We start from the raw sequence: 17,190 nt of genomic DNA, 5'->3' as shown, positions 1-17,190 counted from the left end.
GAATTATTGAGAATCTAACAGCAATAACATTAAAAATGTAAATGAAGTAGAAAGACCGATAACAATTCGTGCGCGGGATCACTTACCCTGCCAGAAGAGAGAAATTTAGTATTGTTCAGAACAATTTGTTCTTGTGCATTCTGAACAACACTACACCGACTTTCATCATACTACTGAGAAAGTATGTAATTCACTAACCTGTCACAGACGGCAAGCATATTAACAGTTTTACTATGTGATCTATTACTTCATTTGATCGAAGATTTTCAGAGATTGATCTCAGAAATCTTTTACTTCATTCGTTTTGAACATGCTTTTTGCTATATAAGACCTCTTTAGTCAGAGCTTGTCGTTTATTATACTGTCGTTGTCTATAACAGATGACAACCGTCTGTAACAACTGCAGATATTCAACCAGTACCAAGCACACAGACAGGCGGCCACTAGTGTACCAATAGTAGCAGTTATTCCATCCGGTTTATAACATTTCTTTATCTGCATTTTTCAATTTTTAATCTCCACGTTCATTATTATTATTCGTTTACAACATACAAGATAGTAAAGCTGAAAACACACGAGCAATGTTGTATTGCCTGGATCGACAATTGTGCCACATTTTCCATTGTTTAGCCTGTGCTACAAATAGCATTAGAATAGAAAACGTATCATAATTGGTGATCCCAGCAACGCAAAATTGCTCTTGATATGTCTCCTTTGAACCTGTACCTCTATTTCTATTATTCTTTATCTACTGTCCTAGAAATGGTGTCATTTTCACCGACTCAATATATTAGCAAACGAATCATTATTAGATTAATGCCGAAGGAAGAAATAGACAGAAAACTTTATTTTTTATCAACACGTTTGAAGCGTCCAATTTCTTTTATATCTTTAAGCCATCCTACCGGGTACAGTTTTATCGTATCAAATAGCCGCATCATAATGTGGTATACCGACTTGAAGTTAAGTTTTGATGTCTCTCTTCATTTTACAAACTTGATTTCAGATATATTGTTGCTATGACTGCTACAACATAATCACCGATTGCTCGTTGTTGATAAAGAGCTTTTTGTTATTATTTTTTGTTAGATTTTTATTATCTTACCTAGAATGGTATTAATGGTATTATTACAGCTATGGAATGGGGGACTGAAGTTTCAATAATTTCGATAGACAACATTATTCTAAGCAAAAAATTATTCTACACTATCGTAAAATTATAAACATTTATATTTTTAATTAATTGTTTTCTGATTTTCAAATATCATTCAAACATAAAAAAGACTATACTTCTATATATGCCTCTCTTTTCTTCTCATGTCATTTTTTCTTAATTCTCTCACGAAAAAGGTATGCTTTTGGGTTGAATTTGGGTCGTAGTCGTAATTGAAATATAAATTAAAAGTAAAAAACTTGAAAATTCGGCAATAGTGTAGAACAATTTTTTGTTTACAATAACATTCTTAATCTAAATACAAAAAATGTCAAAAGTTCAGTGCCCCATTATGAATTCCATCAGTTTTAATCCAATTGCATCGCATAAAAGATTTTTGCACATGAGTTCCGAGTTCGTCCTTCAATATTAATTTATCTGGTGGTATTGATTCGAATTGAATTTTCATTTTCGATGGAAGTTATGATTCCATAACAGTAGTAAATTTTCTCGGTTATGCACGTGCTTTACATAAAATATTGTCTTTCAGTTTGTCCCCAATAAAAAAAAAATTAAAATTAGACGACGATGAGATTTGTGAGTGCGACAGCAATATTTATAAGGCCGTTAAATCAAACACACTTTATATATTCTTAAAACACTGAGATAAATGAAACCAATCCAACATTCATCCGACGTAATCGATATTAATTTTTCCTCCTCAAATCACATTATTGGGGAATTTATTTTTGTAAAGAATTTTTGCGGAATAAAAGGAATTTATGATAAAATGGATTTCTATTCAGTCCTCAAGGTTTACGATGCGCATGGAGATATAATAATTTATGTACTTCAAGAAAATAAAAGAAAATTTGTAATTTATGACACTCATCATTCTAACAGTGGAAAAAAACGTCTCCTAGCATACAATATAATAAAACCGAGATACCGATAAGATTTTATTTTATTTCCATCGCATCAAACAACCGATAAAACATACAAAATCGATTAATCATCTTTTAGAGCTAAGATGCTTTTTTGAGGCCCTTAAAATGGAATGTGTATATAATCGTTTAATGGTCGATTGTTCATTTGAAAGTTGAAATAATTAATTCTGCAATGCACAGCGACCCAAAATGTTTGGGTGGGCTTATGATGTGTCGATGCTTCAACACAGTATAAAATGGTTGAGGAATTTTTATTTTTATCCGTGTAGCATAAATAATCTTATTTTATCCACTCAAATGCGGTGATAAGATGGTGCTTTGTTGACGCTCTCTAGATAGCTCTCTGATGAAAGGTAAGAAAATTTTCATTTTTTCAACTCTTGTTTTTCCCATGGTACGAACAGTCGTTTTTTTTTTTCTCTTTGCAACTGTCTCTTTGTTTTGGTTTTGAAAATGGTGAAACAAATTGATGTGTTTGTTTCGTGGATAAAAACGGTTAGTAACGGTTAATGAAAAAGTTAAATGAACAAAAATCGACGAATTTACGTTTATTTGCTAAGAAAATTGTTATTTAGGGTGAATAGGTATAAAACTATCAATTTCACCAGATTAGAACCTTTTTTGTTCATTTAACTTTTTCATTCTAACAAAAAATTGCCAACTTTTGGCTGCAAAAACAAAGCTCCTATGAGTTTTTTCAACTTGTAATCCTAAAACTTCTCTGCAATGGATTCTCTATGAGATTACCTGTTCAGACATACCTCACACGATGTATTATGTGTGATTTGCCGATTTTGTTTGCAAATAAAGTTGAAATTTTTGGTTGAAAAGTCTTAGTTGGGAACACTGACAGAGTTACCCTGCCCGAGTGAAGGCGAAGAACAACAACGTTCTTATGGTATTTCATAGCTGGACTCCTCAGCTATTCATTACAGTTAGCAGCAATGTCTTCTGTTCCCAACTGCCCGAGATATCTGTCAACATTGTGTGCAATTTCATGCTACTACCCCAAAAATCAAAAATCAGCCTAGAGGCAAGAGAAAAATTAATTTTTAAAATAAAAACAAAATGAAAATACGACCCACCCTATTTTTCATACCTAGGACCCGAAAAGAGCGACTTCGTCGCACTTTTTCTCCGTCCAAAATGAAAAATACTATTCGTACCACGGACTAAAAGACTTTTTTAGCGTGTGAGAAGTTTCCAGGCAGAGCCGAAGGCGAAAAAGACTTTTAGTCCTAGGTACGAAATGTACTATTAGCATGCGTTAGGAAAAATCGTTTTATAAAACAAAGCTGTGAAAAGTGATCTTTTTTTCATCCCTTTTTAAATCAAGTGAAATTTGGTATCTTAAAGGCGGATACACATTACCATCCAATGTCAGTTGAGAATACTATATTTCGTAATATTTAACAGAATCACATGTTCAGTATTTTGTCGATTCTCATGTCAATTTTTTTTCATATATTCGGCTTCGGTATCTTGTGCGTCATATGTTATAGATAGATAAGAAGAAATGAGTGGGGTCAGGCTCGGAAAGCCTGACTGGCACCTGGATACAGATCCTTTGTACCACGGTCCCCCTCATTCCTTTGTTTATTAACAAAATAAAAAGAAAAAAAAAATACAAATGTCATGTGTAGAAAAATACAACAATCTCAAAATGTCAAAACTCATTGTGTCCAGCCAACTTCTTTGTCGAATCCTCGTGATGCGCCTTACGGTGTTGAGAAAAGGAAGAAGAAGAAGAAGAAGAAGAAACTAGAACCGCCCGAATTGCTGGCATTCCGAAAACAGCCGCTTTGGTATCTCGGTTCCAGCCGTCCTTTCTATTGGGTTGGGGTTTCGGACGTCCATCACTCAAACTGCCTTTTACAAACCCTATCGGTTCGGACCCTCCATTTCTGGTGGGCCAGTACTTCTAGGGGTGCCTTCCACACCTTCAGCAAAGGGTGGTTGGAGGTGGCGGTCTATAAACCCAGTTCTTCGCTTCAATAAGCTAGGACTGGATTTTCCTTCCGGCGTTTTACGATGTGCCCCTCCGTGTAGTTTGGCCAACTCGTTCGGTTGTCTATTAGTAGGACTATTTATGTGGGATTCGTTCGATTTGTTCTTAACCGAACCGCCATGATTAATATTGCGCTGTAGCAACCTGGTTTCTTTATCAATATTTGCGTCCGATTGGCGCGATGCAACATTTTTACCACAACAATTTTCTATGTGGTCAGAGGCGTATTGCTCGATGTCTCTTTGGACGTTGTACCGATTTCCTTTGTTCCATCCGTTTGTGAATACTGATAATTTCGAGAATTCACAGAAGAGACGGTTTTTGCGTGTAATAAAGGGTTGCGTGTATAGCCACATGGCGTCGTTTGATAAAACGAGAGTAGTGGAAACACGAACTCACACAAAACATAAAACCTTTACACAAAACAATCTCTTTGCCTTGTTTAAGCGTTTCCAACGATTAAAAATTTTAAGCCTAGATCGAAATTAGTTAACGTAGCACCAAACTATTTCAATCCAACAAATATACAATAATTCGTTCACAGAAAATCGAAAATGTGCAAATATGAGGCGCATATGCAGAACCACATAACTGAATAAATCATTCGATTTATGTAAGAAGTGGATGTGCTCTCACCTATGTGACATTCACATGCAGCAATCGTGACATTGTTATTTGATGGCGCGAAAATGTTGGATGTTTACTAATGATCTGGAAAATCTTTAATTCTAGTCGTCTTTACTTCCTCAAAGCTTCGATTCTTGGTCTTTAATTCCTATAAATGCCAAGGCTCCGTATGAATATCGGACAAAAATAATTCACACAAAAACCGAGCAAAATAGAAACACAATAGGTACCAAACAAAAGCGAGTATAACTGTACACTGAAATGAATTTACACACGAAGCAATTAACGTGGTTTTTTTTACACATTGACTGGAGTGATATTTACGAAAAACTTTATTGAAGACAATTCTCATCACAACTACCAAAAATGTTTCAAGTTGTACGATTTATTTAACCACGCTAAATTAGCCGTAAATTAAATCGGAAAAACAAGCTTGAAAAATTATAATCGGCAGCAGACGGAGAAATGCATGTTGCTCGGTCGACAGACACTCAGACACATCCCTTTTTAAATCAAGTGAAATTTGGTATCTTAAAGGCGGATACACATTACCATCCAATGTCAGTTGAGAATACTATATTTCGTAATATTTAACAGAATCACATGTTCAGTATTTTGTCGATTCTCATGTCAATTTTTTTTCATATATTCTGCTTCGGTATCTTGTGCGTCATATGTTATACATATCTAACTATCGTATCGTTCAATATCGTCGTATTTTTTGGTGCAAAATTGTTGGGAATACGACGAAAGTAAAGCCTAATGTGTATTCGCCCATTAAATAAAGCCTTTCTTGCCAACTCACCTTTTCGTTACATCAAAATCCAACATTCTTTTTTGATGATTTTTCAATGAATTAATTCTGACAAATTATTCAGTGGTCGTTGATATAAAATATGAACCTAATTTAGGGCCTTCGTTCCTTAATTTTCAAAAAAAAAAATTGTGAAAATCCTGAAATTCGGGAAAATATTTTCCCAAAAATAGTCCTTGAAATACTGAACTAAATAAACGTTAAAATACTGATCATGATTAAAAAGACACAATAGCGCGAAACAAAAAAAAAGTCATCTCGCACTGATGGAACCTTTTAACATTCGGGAAATGAATTCCATCAGAAAAATTGTATCCAAAAGTTTCTTTCCGTTATTATGGGCTTCATGATGAACAAATTATAAGTGACAAATTAATCAACACATTTGGTATTCCGTTCACAGTTTCACATTTTTAAATCGAATCTACTTCTGTAAAAGTTTATTTATATGAAGGACGAAAAACCTAAAACATTTGCAGAATTTAAAAAACTTTTCTTTCCGTCAACATTAATCATTGAGCATTTGAATGTAGAATCCGGTTTTGGCTCTTTTGGCATATTTTAAATTTCACAGATCTAATGGAATCATGCGGAAATCTTTGAATCATATAATAATGAACTACCCATCAGGTTCAATCTATTGCCACCACCGTTTCGTAATATATAAATCGACCAATTTCTGTTCCGCATATGAATCACGAATTTCTCACTTCACACCCATTGTATAGTGTGTAGTGTCGCTTTGTTGTTACACATAATATTATTATGGAATCTCACACAAAATGGATAGATATATGCACCCCACTCCAGTCCACACTCTCGACGTATGTGTGATGTTACCGGGATAGAAATGATTTCCGTTTCATGTCACACAAAATGATTAAAATATATTGTGGGTAGCTCAACTTTTTTTCTCTCTCTTTATTTTCATCTATCAAACATAAAAACCGGTGACCTGTTTTAAAAAGGTTTTCTGGTGCGCTGCGATAACGATAGTCTGTTTTCGAACACTTTGAACAACATCATTGGAGAAGGAGGAGGGGAAAAAACTGTGTCTGTAATGTAATTTGAATATATTGAATTTTGGACGGTTTATTTGGCATTGCAAAAACTTTTTGTGTCCACGTCCACACTCTGTACAGTACATGATACGTGGGCTTTGATTGCATTTATACCACTTTTCAGCGGTGACCTTCTATATGTAAACCATTACGACAAGATGTGTTATGCCATGCCTAATCCGCCTGAACATCAGAAGTTTATAAATTATATTTAGCTGTAATGTGACTTCACATCATGGCATATAACATTCGCATTACATGGGCTGTTTGCTGTTTTGTGAAATTTTAATATATTATGCATGACATATGTATAAGGCTTCAGTCCTCGTCAAAATTCTATTTGACCCTATTCACATATCTTACTTCATATCCAGACGGTCGAAAGGCAGTCAAATTATCAACCGGAAAATAGACAATTTAGTCATCAAAATTGATCGTTAAAAATTTCATTCTAAGGACAAGATCAATAAGTCGACAATGAACTGATTTATTCCATGGGACATGGATCAAATCGAGTGGAAAATAATTGTGAACGGAATATGTCTGGGGAAAATATGTAAAAAAATTTCAATCGACTCGATTAAAAGCTTTAAATTTTGTCTGGTTTCTTACATTCCCTTAACGATGATAAAGAAAGAATTTTTCGGAAATTTAATGGTGAATTTCATCATCAACATCGAACGATTCGGTTCAGTCTCCGATTTTGTATTTTCGTGTACGGTTAGTGTAGAATTTTCATGGAGAGGAATCTCCCGAATAAGCAGAAAATATTTTCGAAATTAATCAATCAATCATTAAGATAACGATTTAGTTTGCAAACTAACTACTGTTTTGCACACGTAAAAACTGCAGCTCTCGTATCTAAGCTGTTCGTACAGTTATTCTCCGTTTCTAAGATTTCTCTCATTTCGTACGTTATTTTAACCTGTCTCATACGGCTATTCATCTGTTTTCTATAACGACGATAAAAATAATGATAAGCTCTGGGTTATTCATATTGCAAAACGCATGTTAAAAATATTGAAGTACAAGACTTGAAATCAACCGATTAAAGATACTTTCATCGATGGAAGTAATAGACCCGATTATAATACTGGTCATATGTTTGCCGTCTGTAACATGTTGAACAAAAAAAAGAGAAAGCCGAAAAGCGGTGAAGAACAGCTTAGATATGAAAGTGTCAGTTTTTACATGTGCAAACCAGTACAATAACTTGTGTCAGACGCATAATTTCTTGTTTTAAGACAAATGTTTCAAAGTTGGGTAACGAACTAAATTAAGTTGCAATTTATAAATTAGTTCAGGAAGATTATCTCAAATAGTTTTCCAATTACTTGATGCTGTTGCATACAACACGCAAATAATTAATTTCAAACGAAATATCGTTAGCATTCTCGTCAATCAACTTTAACCTCTTGATCCACTTGCATCTACCCACACGGCTAATTAATTCCAGAAAAATAATAATATCGTCGGAAATGTTCGTCAATCACCTTTATCCCAACAAGAGAAATTTGTTTATTTTGTAATTTGGGGTAATAAATTTTGCTAAATTCTCCCGGCTAAAGCAATAGGACGAACAGAGATGTGGCACATGGCATATGGTATGTAGAAGGTATACATTTCTGCTGATTTGTAAAGTAAAATTAATAAAATTTAACCAGCTTGATTATGATGATGAATTTCCGTGATACATTTTACCTAAACTGAATTTATTCCGACCACGTTCTGCCTGGTTGATACAAGAATTCAGTCGTTTTTAATATATATAAACTAGGAAAAGGGCCTGCAGCAAGGAAATCGAATAATCAATGGACTATATATAATAAATAATATCATGACTGAAAACTGAATATAATTTGGTTTAGGCATAATATAGCATGAGTGTGTGGCTCGAACACATAACGTATATGGAAGGAAATAAGAGTTTAACATTTTAATCCATTTAGTTATGGGCGAAAAGTTCTAAAATGTCTTGCCCATTCGGTTTTGGTGAATATAAAATAAGAGAAAATCGTATAACACAAACCTAATGATGAGGGTCGAAATAGAAATAGACTAATTTTCGTTTATTTCTGTTTTTTTTTTTCTTTTCTGAAAATAGAGAGAAGAAAACGTATTTGTGTATTCGATATCGGAAGACCATCATGCCAGCTAATTCAGCCAAAAAAAGGTTGTATTACAATTCGGAATTTTCATTTCAGAAATTGCAAATATTGTCGTTCGATACGGCAAAACACAAACCGTAACACAATAAACACCCAACTCTAAGATGCTAATACAGACGCAAGTCATCTTAAAGTTTTCATAAAATTAATTCAATTGAAAAAGGAACTGTCCTCTTCGAAAATAAGCGCCGTAAAATATTCTCACAGTCATTTGACCATAACCGTTTCGTTTGCAAAAAAAGGTTAGACGATATGACCCTAAATAGTTTATTCAATTTTCTACGGCAGGTTTATTTTTTGTATGTAAAATTTACTTTGGGAAATCGACCGTATGTCATTGTTCCGAACCGTGGACGAGTAATGTCTGAACTTTGATCATTCTTAGTTTACGGAACAGTTTATCGTAAAGCCGTCGATTCGCACTATATGTTATGAAGTAATACTCCGGAATTTCTTTCAAATTCGTTCTATCTGTAATTTTGAATAACTACTGCATGTCTGACAAGCCTTACACTGTCAAGGTCATTTCCTTACCCATTTTAAGGCGAGGGATGAACCACTCTTTTTTTTCGAAGGAATCAAAATGATATTTCAAAATTTACATAACAAGTGATAAAAAGTCTAAAAGTCCTGTTTTCGTGTAAAGTTTGTTGATAAGAGGCGAAGCTCAGGTCAATAATGACACGAAACTTGATTTTTCAATTTCGTGACGTATTTTACCCGCTGTAAGCTCCAAATAACTTCTTTGGTTACTCTAGTGGTGTAATACGTTGATTTGGACTTTGAGGAAAAACTCGGAGCAAAATAGAAAATATAAATATATTTCGTGATTATTTCGAGGATTATTTGTATTATTTAGTGATTATTTGAGATTATTTTAGGACGTTTGAGTCACTCTTGAGGCTACTGCACGCTTAAAAACTTGTCATTATTCATTTGTTCGTCATATTATGGAAGTGGCCTAGAAACTGGACATTTTGGATGGTATTTGCTAAATGACAAGTTGATTATTTGGATTATTTGGTGATTATTTAGTGATTATTTCAGAGTAGTTCACGTTTTAAGGTTTATTTTGTGACGATTGTTTCTATTTAACTAATTTTTAAAAGCATTTCTTCACAGTGAAAAGGCCAATGACCAATAATTTCTTCGAAAATTTAACAACTTTCCTGTCTGCTTTGTTTATACATTTAGCTATTCACCATCGGTCTTCCAACATTTCAATACAGACATCTCCAAACTTGGTTTGATGAAAATGCTCAAACTCAAATCTTTTTTTTGCTAATTGAATTCTCGTACAGATCAAGAAATCAGTGGAATACATAAGCCGGAAAAGGTCTGGCTGGTGCCTATAAGCATTTTTCTTAAAAAATGACGTCATTTCCGCTGGATAATACAAAATGAAAACGTTTTTTCGCATATAGAAATGGCGAATTCGTGTCAGATTACACAAATTTAACAAAGCAGAAATTCGGTATAGAGCATAGAGCAGTTAACTACCAATATACTTAGAATCTGTGTACTTTTCTTCGTTATGGTTGATGTATCTACGCTGATCGAAAAAGATGCAAAAATGAAAATTTAACATGGGCAATTACGGATTGAACCCTTGCTTTTGAATGGAGGGTCGAATAAAGATACAAGTTAAGTTTCCAATTTTTCGACATTTGTCGGTAAACTTTTTCGTTGATTTTTTTCGCTCGGGATATTTGCCCCACCAGTCGCTAAAATTGACTGAATATATGTGATACCCCATTTTTTAACGTCTTCAAGTCGAGCCGATGAAAAAAAAAATTACGAGCATACATATCTAATAAAGGTGTCTCACGCACATACGTGTACTGTTAAATCCGTATATAAACACTCATAATTATAACCAGTTTTGTTTGTGTAAGTGAATCAGCTGAAGCAATATTATGCTGAAATTTGGTTTCCCTTTCCTGTACTAAAAAAAGCCGTGTCGGCTCTTCAGTCCAACCAAGGTTTGATAAACAAGTTTCAAGACGTTTTAAGCGGTCTACTCTCTAGTAGTTTTAAAAGAAGCGGGAGTCCAGTCATGATACCTCTAAGTTATTAATTTTCGTTGGCATCTTCGTTCGTTAAATTAAACTAGATTTTGTGGCGTGTACGACGTGTATCAGTCAATGTCCTGTTGTTTTTGTTCAGACGCACCAAACTGGTCAGTCTAAAATCACGCTGGTCAAAAATATCTGTCAGATTCTGTGAATTTGTAGATAGTTTCTTAGAATTGTTTTGTTTTTTTTTTTTACAAAATTCTCACAATCAGAAAAAAATCTGTCATTTTGGTATGCAAATACTGACATGGAAAAACTGGATAAACTCAAAATTTCGCTGGTGTTGACTTAACATTGAGACTTTTGTGTACGATTTGTTCTATTGCCAATAAATTGGAGAAAATATTCGACCAACACTTACTATTATAGCTCATACATCCATTTTGCCATCGTAAAAATTTTAGTGGAAACAACAGTCACCTTTGGCTGGCTTCGGACCAAAGGCTATTAGTCTAAGATTTTATGGTATGGTATAAACGTCGATAAATGTTGTGAATGGCAACGGAATCATTAAAATAGAGGTGAGTGGTTCTGTTGGGTATGCCAGACCAGGTAACCTGTTGAAGAATTGGGAAACAGCGCAGACTAGATTTATTGTGTGGTGCTTGTAATTTATCTGCCGCTTTGATTCTGACTGGCATCAATAGGTATTTACGTATCTGTTGTGGACGGTTGCTAGTAGTTGCAGCCCGAACAAAGTGACAAGCGAAAGTGTCTAAAATAGTTAAATCATCCACACCAGATGCGTATACAACTATTCATGTAAGGGGCTGAAAACCCGAGAAAATTTCTGTTTAAACCCCCGTTTTCGGCCCCGACACATGAAAATAACTATTGCGAATCTTTTAGTTTTCGGAAGAGGTTGGAATATCTGCTTTCAGTTTAGTCGGCTTCTTTTTACGATCAGTAGGAATATTGGTCAACACGGTATGCTGTTCCATCAGTAATTGATGGGATAATCTCCAATGAAAGTATTCCATCACCTCCATACAAAACACAGATTTTATGTTGCAAAGAAAACGTGTAAGAAAAATTTATTGCATCAACCTAGTGAATAGTCTACGGAAGAGTGACAATTTGATTTGAGCGATTCTTTTGAAAAACGACCTACAGAAATCGGACACATCTTTGACTATTTTAACTAATTTCAAACGGTTCGTGTGCATCCAAAATTCTACGGAAACATCAAAAACCTGTTAACGCAACTGAAGATGCGTCCGATTTCGGTAGGTCGTTTCTCAAAAGAATCACTCTTTATTTTAATGAAAAGAAAACCCTGTGCCGAAAGGCTACCTGCTTGTATTAATCGTTGCGACTAGAACTGCGCCAAAAGGCTATCGTCCAGTGATTGAACAGTCAATTTTCTTCCAAACCTGAAGATGAAGTGAATGGTGAAAATTGTGTAAATTTCGCCGAATTCAATAAAATTACTCTAAAAATGAGGTCGCCACGTCGTTAGCTTTATCGGGGTGGCAAGTTATCATCGTCTTTGCATCGTCGGTGAATAATCTCGAAACATACGTTTGACCCACGCGTCTAAGATCGTCAACGGTGACGGCATTAATTTTCTGCAATCGATAAACAATTACACAAATCGTCCTTTTCGCCGCATTATACTGCAAATATGACCCACCTTCACCATTAATCGATTGTAGTCTTTCGGAACCATCTTAAACGTTGACAACAACGACTGTACGACCAAATCACCAACGGATTTCTCGCGCTCGATGACCTCGAAAATCAATGAACTTTTTGCGGATTCTAATTGAGTTGGATCCCAAACGCCATCCGGTTGAAGGAGTGCTTCCTAATACACATAAATTATTTGAGTTCTGGGTGCCAGGCTCAGTCACGTCGACTTCTATTTGGTTCGTTGCGGGTAAAAGACTAATTTCTGGCAACCAAATTGGAAGTCGGTGCGTCTGGCCAGGCACTGGCACTTACAATGATAGCTTTAGTTTCCTTAAATGCAGCTGTTACATTGGTGGCCCTGTACAATGCTAAATACAACAGTCCCTCGTGAGGCATTAAACTCAAATTGTAACCATAGGCGAGTCCTGCACCACGAATCTGTTTCCACAATGGTCCCTCCAATTGAGTCAAGTATTGAAGAAATAGATTTAAGGCGGGTAGATCAGCGTCCATGAAAGAACAGACGGAAGGAGAGGCATGATAAAGGAATGCACTTTCGATGCAACCCATTCCAACCTGATCGAACAAACAAAAATTATTGAAATGAATTGATCACCACGCACAAATAACAGCGAATTACTGTACCACAGAGCCATGACATGAAATTTTTTCGTGTGACTTCATTATTTTCCAGTCCGGAATTATAGTCATCCTGAAGCAAAGGAAAGTTAATTTACTGAACGGTCGACAAATGTAAATTTTCCATACTTTTCTCTGCACGGTGCCTCATCTTTCCTTGCAATTAGCTGCCACGGACTGTTTAAATCAATGTTAAGTGAGCTCATTTTACGCCAATCGGCGGCTACGTGTAGGCTAAGATTTTTGGTCGACGTTATGATGTTACGCACTTGATTTAAGTCCGATAGAACACTTTTAGCGGCCTCCGGATCGCCCAGTTTCGTTAATATGGAATTCAAAAATTTCTGTTGATACAGCATTGAGCTGAATTTAACGTTTGTATCTGGAAAGATTCAAACTTTTAGACCTCGGACAGTTAAGCAAATCAAATCTTTCGTGTCGCGCTCACCATTTTCGTAATACAACGACTTCAGCAACTCTTTAACAACAAAGTTGCCTTTCCTTTTCGCCTGAGTAACAGAATTGGCCATTTTAGCGGCAATAACTCGAGCCCGATCCACTGTGAACTCAGTGTGGTGAAGTAGGTCAGCCAACCATTTTACGCCCTTTTCATACTTCTTCGTTTCCACCTGAATCATCAATGAGGCGGTGTGCGAAAATGGACCACAACTGAACGCTGCATTCGATTCCAGGCCAAGGCGTGTTCCCATTGTAATGGTGTCCTTTTCGAGCGCTGTGACAACTTCTTCGTAGGGAATGATGGTGTCACCGTCCCGTATTGGCGACTCTATGATCAAATCCAACAGCATTAGCAGATAGGGACGAAGTTCTTTCGGCACGGAGTGCGTATTTAATGCGACAATCATCTGGAAGAAACGGCAATCGTTTGCAATTATTCCCCTTTCAATCGTCAGTTAGGGGTTTGCCTTACATAAACAAAATTGGTGTGAATGTCAATGGCCTCAGAATATACAGGCCAAGCATTTAGATCCAATCCGGCAGGAAGGTCATCGGGATCGCCGGTTCGATAAATATTCGATGGATGAAAGTGAATTCCATCGGTGCTAGGTATGGGTACTTCCGTTAACATTTTGTCCGGTGGAGGTATAGCATTCTTTGTCATTGCATCTAGTAGTTCTGCTGCTTTAGTTTCCAGGCCCTCGGGTCCCAATTCCTCACGTTGCTTTTCAATGCGATCTTTATCTTGCGCGATTCGTTGTTGTTCGGCAATGCTAGGATAACCTTTGATCACCGCATATTTCGACTGAAAATAATCGCTTTTGAAAAATGTGCATTTGACGATGGAAAATTGAATTTCATACATCGATCATGTACTCCTTGAGGAGATCCAGCCAGTACGATTCGTTTACAGTCTGTAGATACTCAAGTTGCTTATGGACATTCAGTCGCATGTCGAACTGAAACGAGAAAGGTTTTTTTTATAAATGGGGAACGAATGACAACCGACAAGATTTGAAAACTAACATCGTCCGGTGTATTGCCGTACAGAACATCACCGATAACCATAAATGAGATAGCTTCGTGCGGATTACTTTCAAGATTGCTCAAATACTCCAAGATGCTACGCTCTAGGATATTCCTCAAACGATTTGTGTCAATTTTTTCGATCCCATCTGCAATGTTCTTCAAAATGGACTGCAATTTCGGTAGAATTGCTTCAATTTTGTCCAATGGAACATTCTCAAAGGTAAAATACAGCAGTGATTCCGTATTTTCGACAATGTTGAACGATATTTGACTGGCAAATGGATCTGGAATTTCTACGAATTCTCGTTGAAGTGGGCTAACCGATGTATCACTTAGATAGCGCATCAACACGGAGCACGAAGTTAATTTTAAGTTTTCCGTTGTACATTTTGGTCCTCTCCAACCGATACTAAGTAGTCCGCAATCCTCTTCATCGGCCGGATACTCGACTTTTTTATTAACCGATTCGTTGAATGATGCAACTGGCGTCTGCCATGGTCTAACGAACGCTTCTTTTAATGGCTTGGACAGAATTTTTTTCTCTAATGGTGCCAGTGCTCGACTGATTTCCTCGATATCAATTTGACCGGCAATGATGCAAGTAAGATTTTCAGGTCGATAGAAGTCAGCATGGTATTGACGAACCTAAACGACGATTTTTTTTTACTTTTAACTTTTTCATTCAAACAGACGCACAAACCTTTTTATTGGTTGTGCTCGTTCGAAGATTGTGCATTATTCCCCCAGTTTCCGAGCTGTAGCCACAATTCGGATAGATTGCTCTAATCAACTCCAAATGGGTTCTCGACTCGCCGGAATTCTCCCTACCTTGCATCTCACAATAAACAACACCTCCATCCTCACCCTCTCCAGAGATGTGATGAACTTCGGTTATGAAACCACTATCGGTCAACGTTGGAAATAAAACATGATCCAAATAAATGGGAAGCAATTCCAAGAATCCATCTTTCCCGGCAGTTGTCATCGTATAGCACGTATGATCAGTATCTGAATGGCAGAAATGGAAACATTAGTTACAGTGGCTTTGAAATCAGTTCAGGTTTACGTGCCCGTCCATGCGTTCGTCCCGGATGCTAGACAGCGATTAGCTAGCAAATCGAGCACTCCTTTGTACGGATATTCTTCTGATCCAAGGAAAATCAAATGCTCTAAAGTGTGGGGCAGTCCATCATCATCGTGTGCTTCCGTTGCTTAAAGTTTGATCAAAGCATGAGGATCTTGTCTTTCTAAATAAAGTTAAAACCTACCAACAACAAAGAAACCACAGCAGAGCGGACCTTAAAGTAAACATTTGTAGCAGATGGTGACGATGGAGAAACGATAACACACAAAGCAAAAGAAAATAATTACCCTCGACATTTGCGACGACTACTTTCAATCCGGTGGATGGAGACTCGTATTTAGCAACGGGTACCGTTCCATTTGCATTAGCTGATACGAGCAATTTTAGCGTAGCCATTGTAATTCAATCGGAGAATATGGGAATCTGATTTCAACAAATTTTTGACAGGCGGCCGGGTGATGATCGTGATGATTGTTTTTTGATGTTTGCTATAGAAACTGAGCCTTCACTGCTTGCAAGCCAGTGAATTTTTATTTTCGTACATTCGGTCTTTTTGGATTGACGTTTTTCGTTAAGATATGAGAACACAGTAGGTTCTGAAAAAGAGACCCATCATGCAAGCGAAATTGCCTAAAAACAGATATGTAAGACTACGCGGCGAAAGCTTCGCTGTCGCCCCATTGGCTTACATTTTTCTGTCACTTTCGGCCCTTGGGTTTACATTTTTCCAATGAAAGTATAAGCCAGGTATGGTCTGTTCATACAAATCGGAGGACATAGCGATGTCCTCCGCTATATACAAAGTTTGATATTCGACCATACCATGTGTTGACGTTCATTGCATTTTTCAACTTTCGCGCGCAGTAGGCATCATATAATATATATTACACACTTGTCACGAAGAAGTCGAGGCTTGCCGAGATTGATAGTGACAAGTGTGTACTTCATTTTATTACATAAGCGAAAACGAGACAACAACATAGACCTGAAGTGTAATCTTTGCATTATTCTTCTAGTTAAATAATTTTGACATCCGAACCCCGCGCGTATATGATAAAACTTAATACGTAACTCTTTCGGCCTCCTCAATCGATTCGTAAATAACTGCGAACAATTTTGACACAAAATGTATTACGGATGATGTAAACCTGTTGTGAACGCTCATTTTCAGGCATTTTTCAAGCATTTTACACAGCCTCACAAACTTTGTACTTAGTGTAATCGTTACAACAGATTATGGTTAGCTCGTTTAGTAGGTGTTTATTATGTAGGTGTAAGCACGGGTTTTCAAGTGGTATAAATCATCTTCAAGAAAGGGTACTTTCAGACGTAACCTCACTTTGGTTTCGTTAAATGTTTCATTCATTCATTTATATGAGTTTTTTTAAACCTGAATGGCATTTCTTGACGTGAATGGCATTTCAAACGGCCTTGAAGATGATCTATAATGTACCAATGCAAGTGTGCCAACTTGTGAAAATGAAAACGCACTGC

The 17,190-nt window shown here is 36.4% G+C and overlaps 1 protein-coding gene across 2 annotated transcripts; it reads right to left on the bottom strand.

Moving 5' to 3' along the window:
- Nucleotides 1-11,853: 11,853 nt before the first annotated feature.
- On the bottom strand, nucleotides 11,854-16,197 carry LOC119082268 (uncharacterized protein C05D11.1-like). Of its 2 annotated transcripts, none has more exons than XM_037191734.1 (15): nucleotides 15,984-16,197; nucleotides 15,881-15,910; nucleotides 15,683-15,823; nucleotides 15,313-15,620; nucleotides 14,610-15,257; nucleotides 14,447-14,542; nucleotides 14,056-14,388; nucleotides 13,573-13,990; nucleotides 13,254-13,506; nucleotides 13,131-13,197; nucleotides 12,798-13,061; nucleotides 12,487-12,660; nucleotides 12,285-12,421; nucleotides 12,107-12,226; nucleotides 11,854-11,934 (listed from the first exon to the last, which is right to left on the bottom strand). In XM_037191734.1, the coding sequence occupies exons 1-14, from the start codon at nucleotides 16,090-16,092 to the stop codon at nucleotides 12,169-12,171; spliced, it is 3,036 nt and encodes a 1,011-aa protein (XP_037047629.1). In that variant the 5' UTR covers nucleotides 16,093-16,197; the 3' UTR covers nucleotides 11,854-11,934; nucleotides 12,107-12,168. The 2 variants fall into 2 exon arrangements, with proteins under 2 accessions (XP_037047629.1, XP_037047630.1); XM_037191735.1 differs by having other exon boundaries at nucleotides 11,854-11,937; nucleotides 12,110-12,226.
- Nucleotides 16,198-17,190: the final 993 nt, after the last annotated feature.

Source organism: Bradysia coprophila, unplaced genomic scaffold (assembly GCF_014529535.1).
Source record: "Bradysia coprophila strain Holo2 unplaced genomic scaffold, BU_Bcop_v1 contig_415, whole genome shotgun sequence".
In the NCBI taxonomy this organism is placed as follows: Eukaryota; Metazoa; Arthropoda; class Insecta; order Diptera; family Sciaridae; genus Bradysia; species Bradysia coprophila.
The sequence above is the reverse complement of the archived record's forward strand: the minus strand, read 5'-3'. Positions and strand labels throughout refer to the sequence as shown.

What these genes read in the sequence shown, in the direction of transcription:
- LOC119082268 (XM_037191734.1), bottom strand. Translation starts at nt 16,092, where the DNA reads ATGGCTACGCTAAAATTGCTCGTATCAGCTAATGCAAATGGAACGGTA. An exon ending in CGAGCACAACCAATAAAAAG is followed by an intron (nt 15,258 to 15,312) that starts GTTTGTGCGTCT and finishes ATCGTCGTTTAG; the next exon opens with GTTCGTCAATACCATGCTGA. An exon ending in ACAATCGATTAATGGTGAAG is followed by an intron (nt 12,422 to 12,486) that starts GTGGGTCATATT and finishes TATCGATTGCAG; the next exon opens with AAAATTAATGCCGTCACCGT.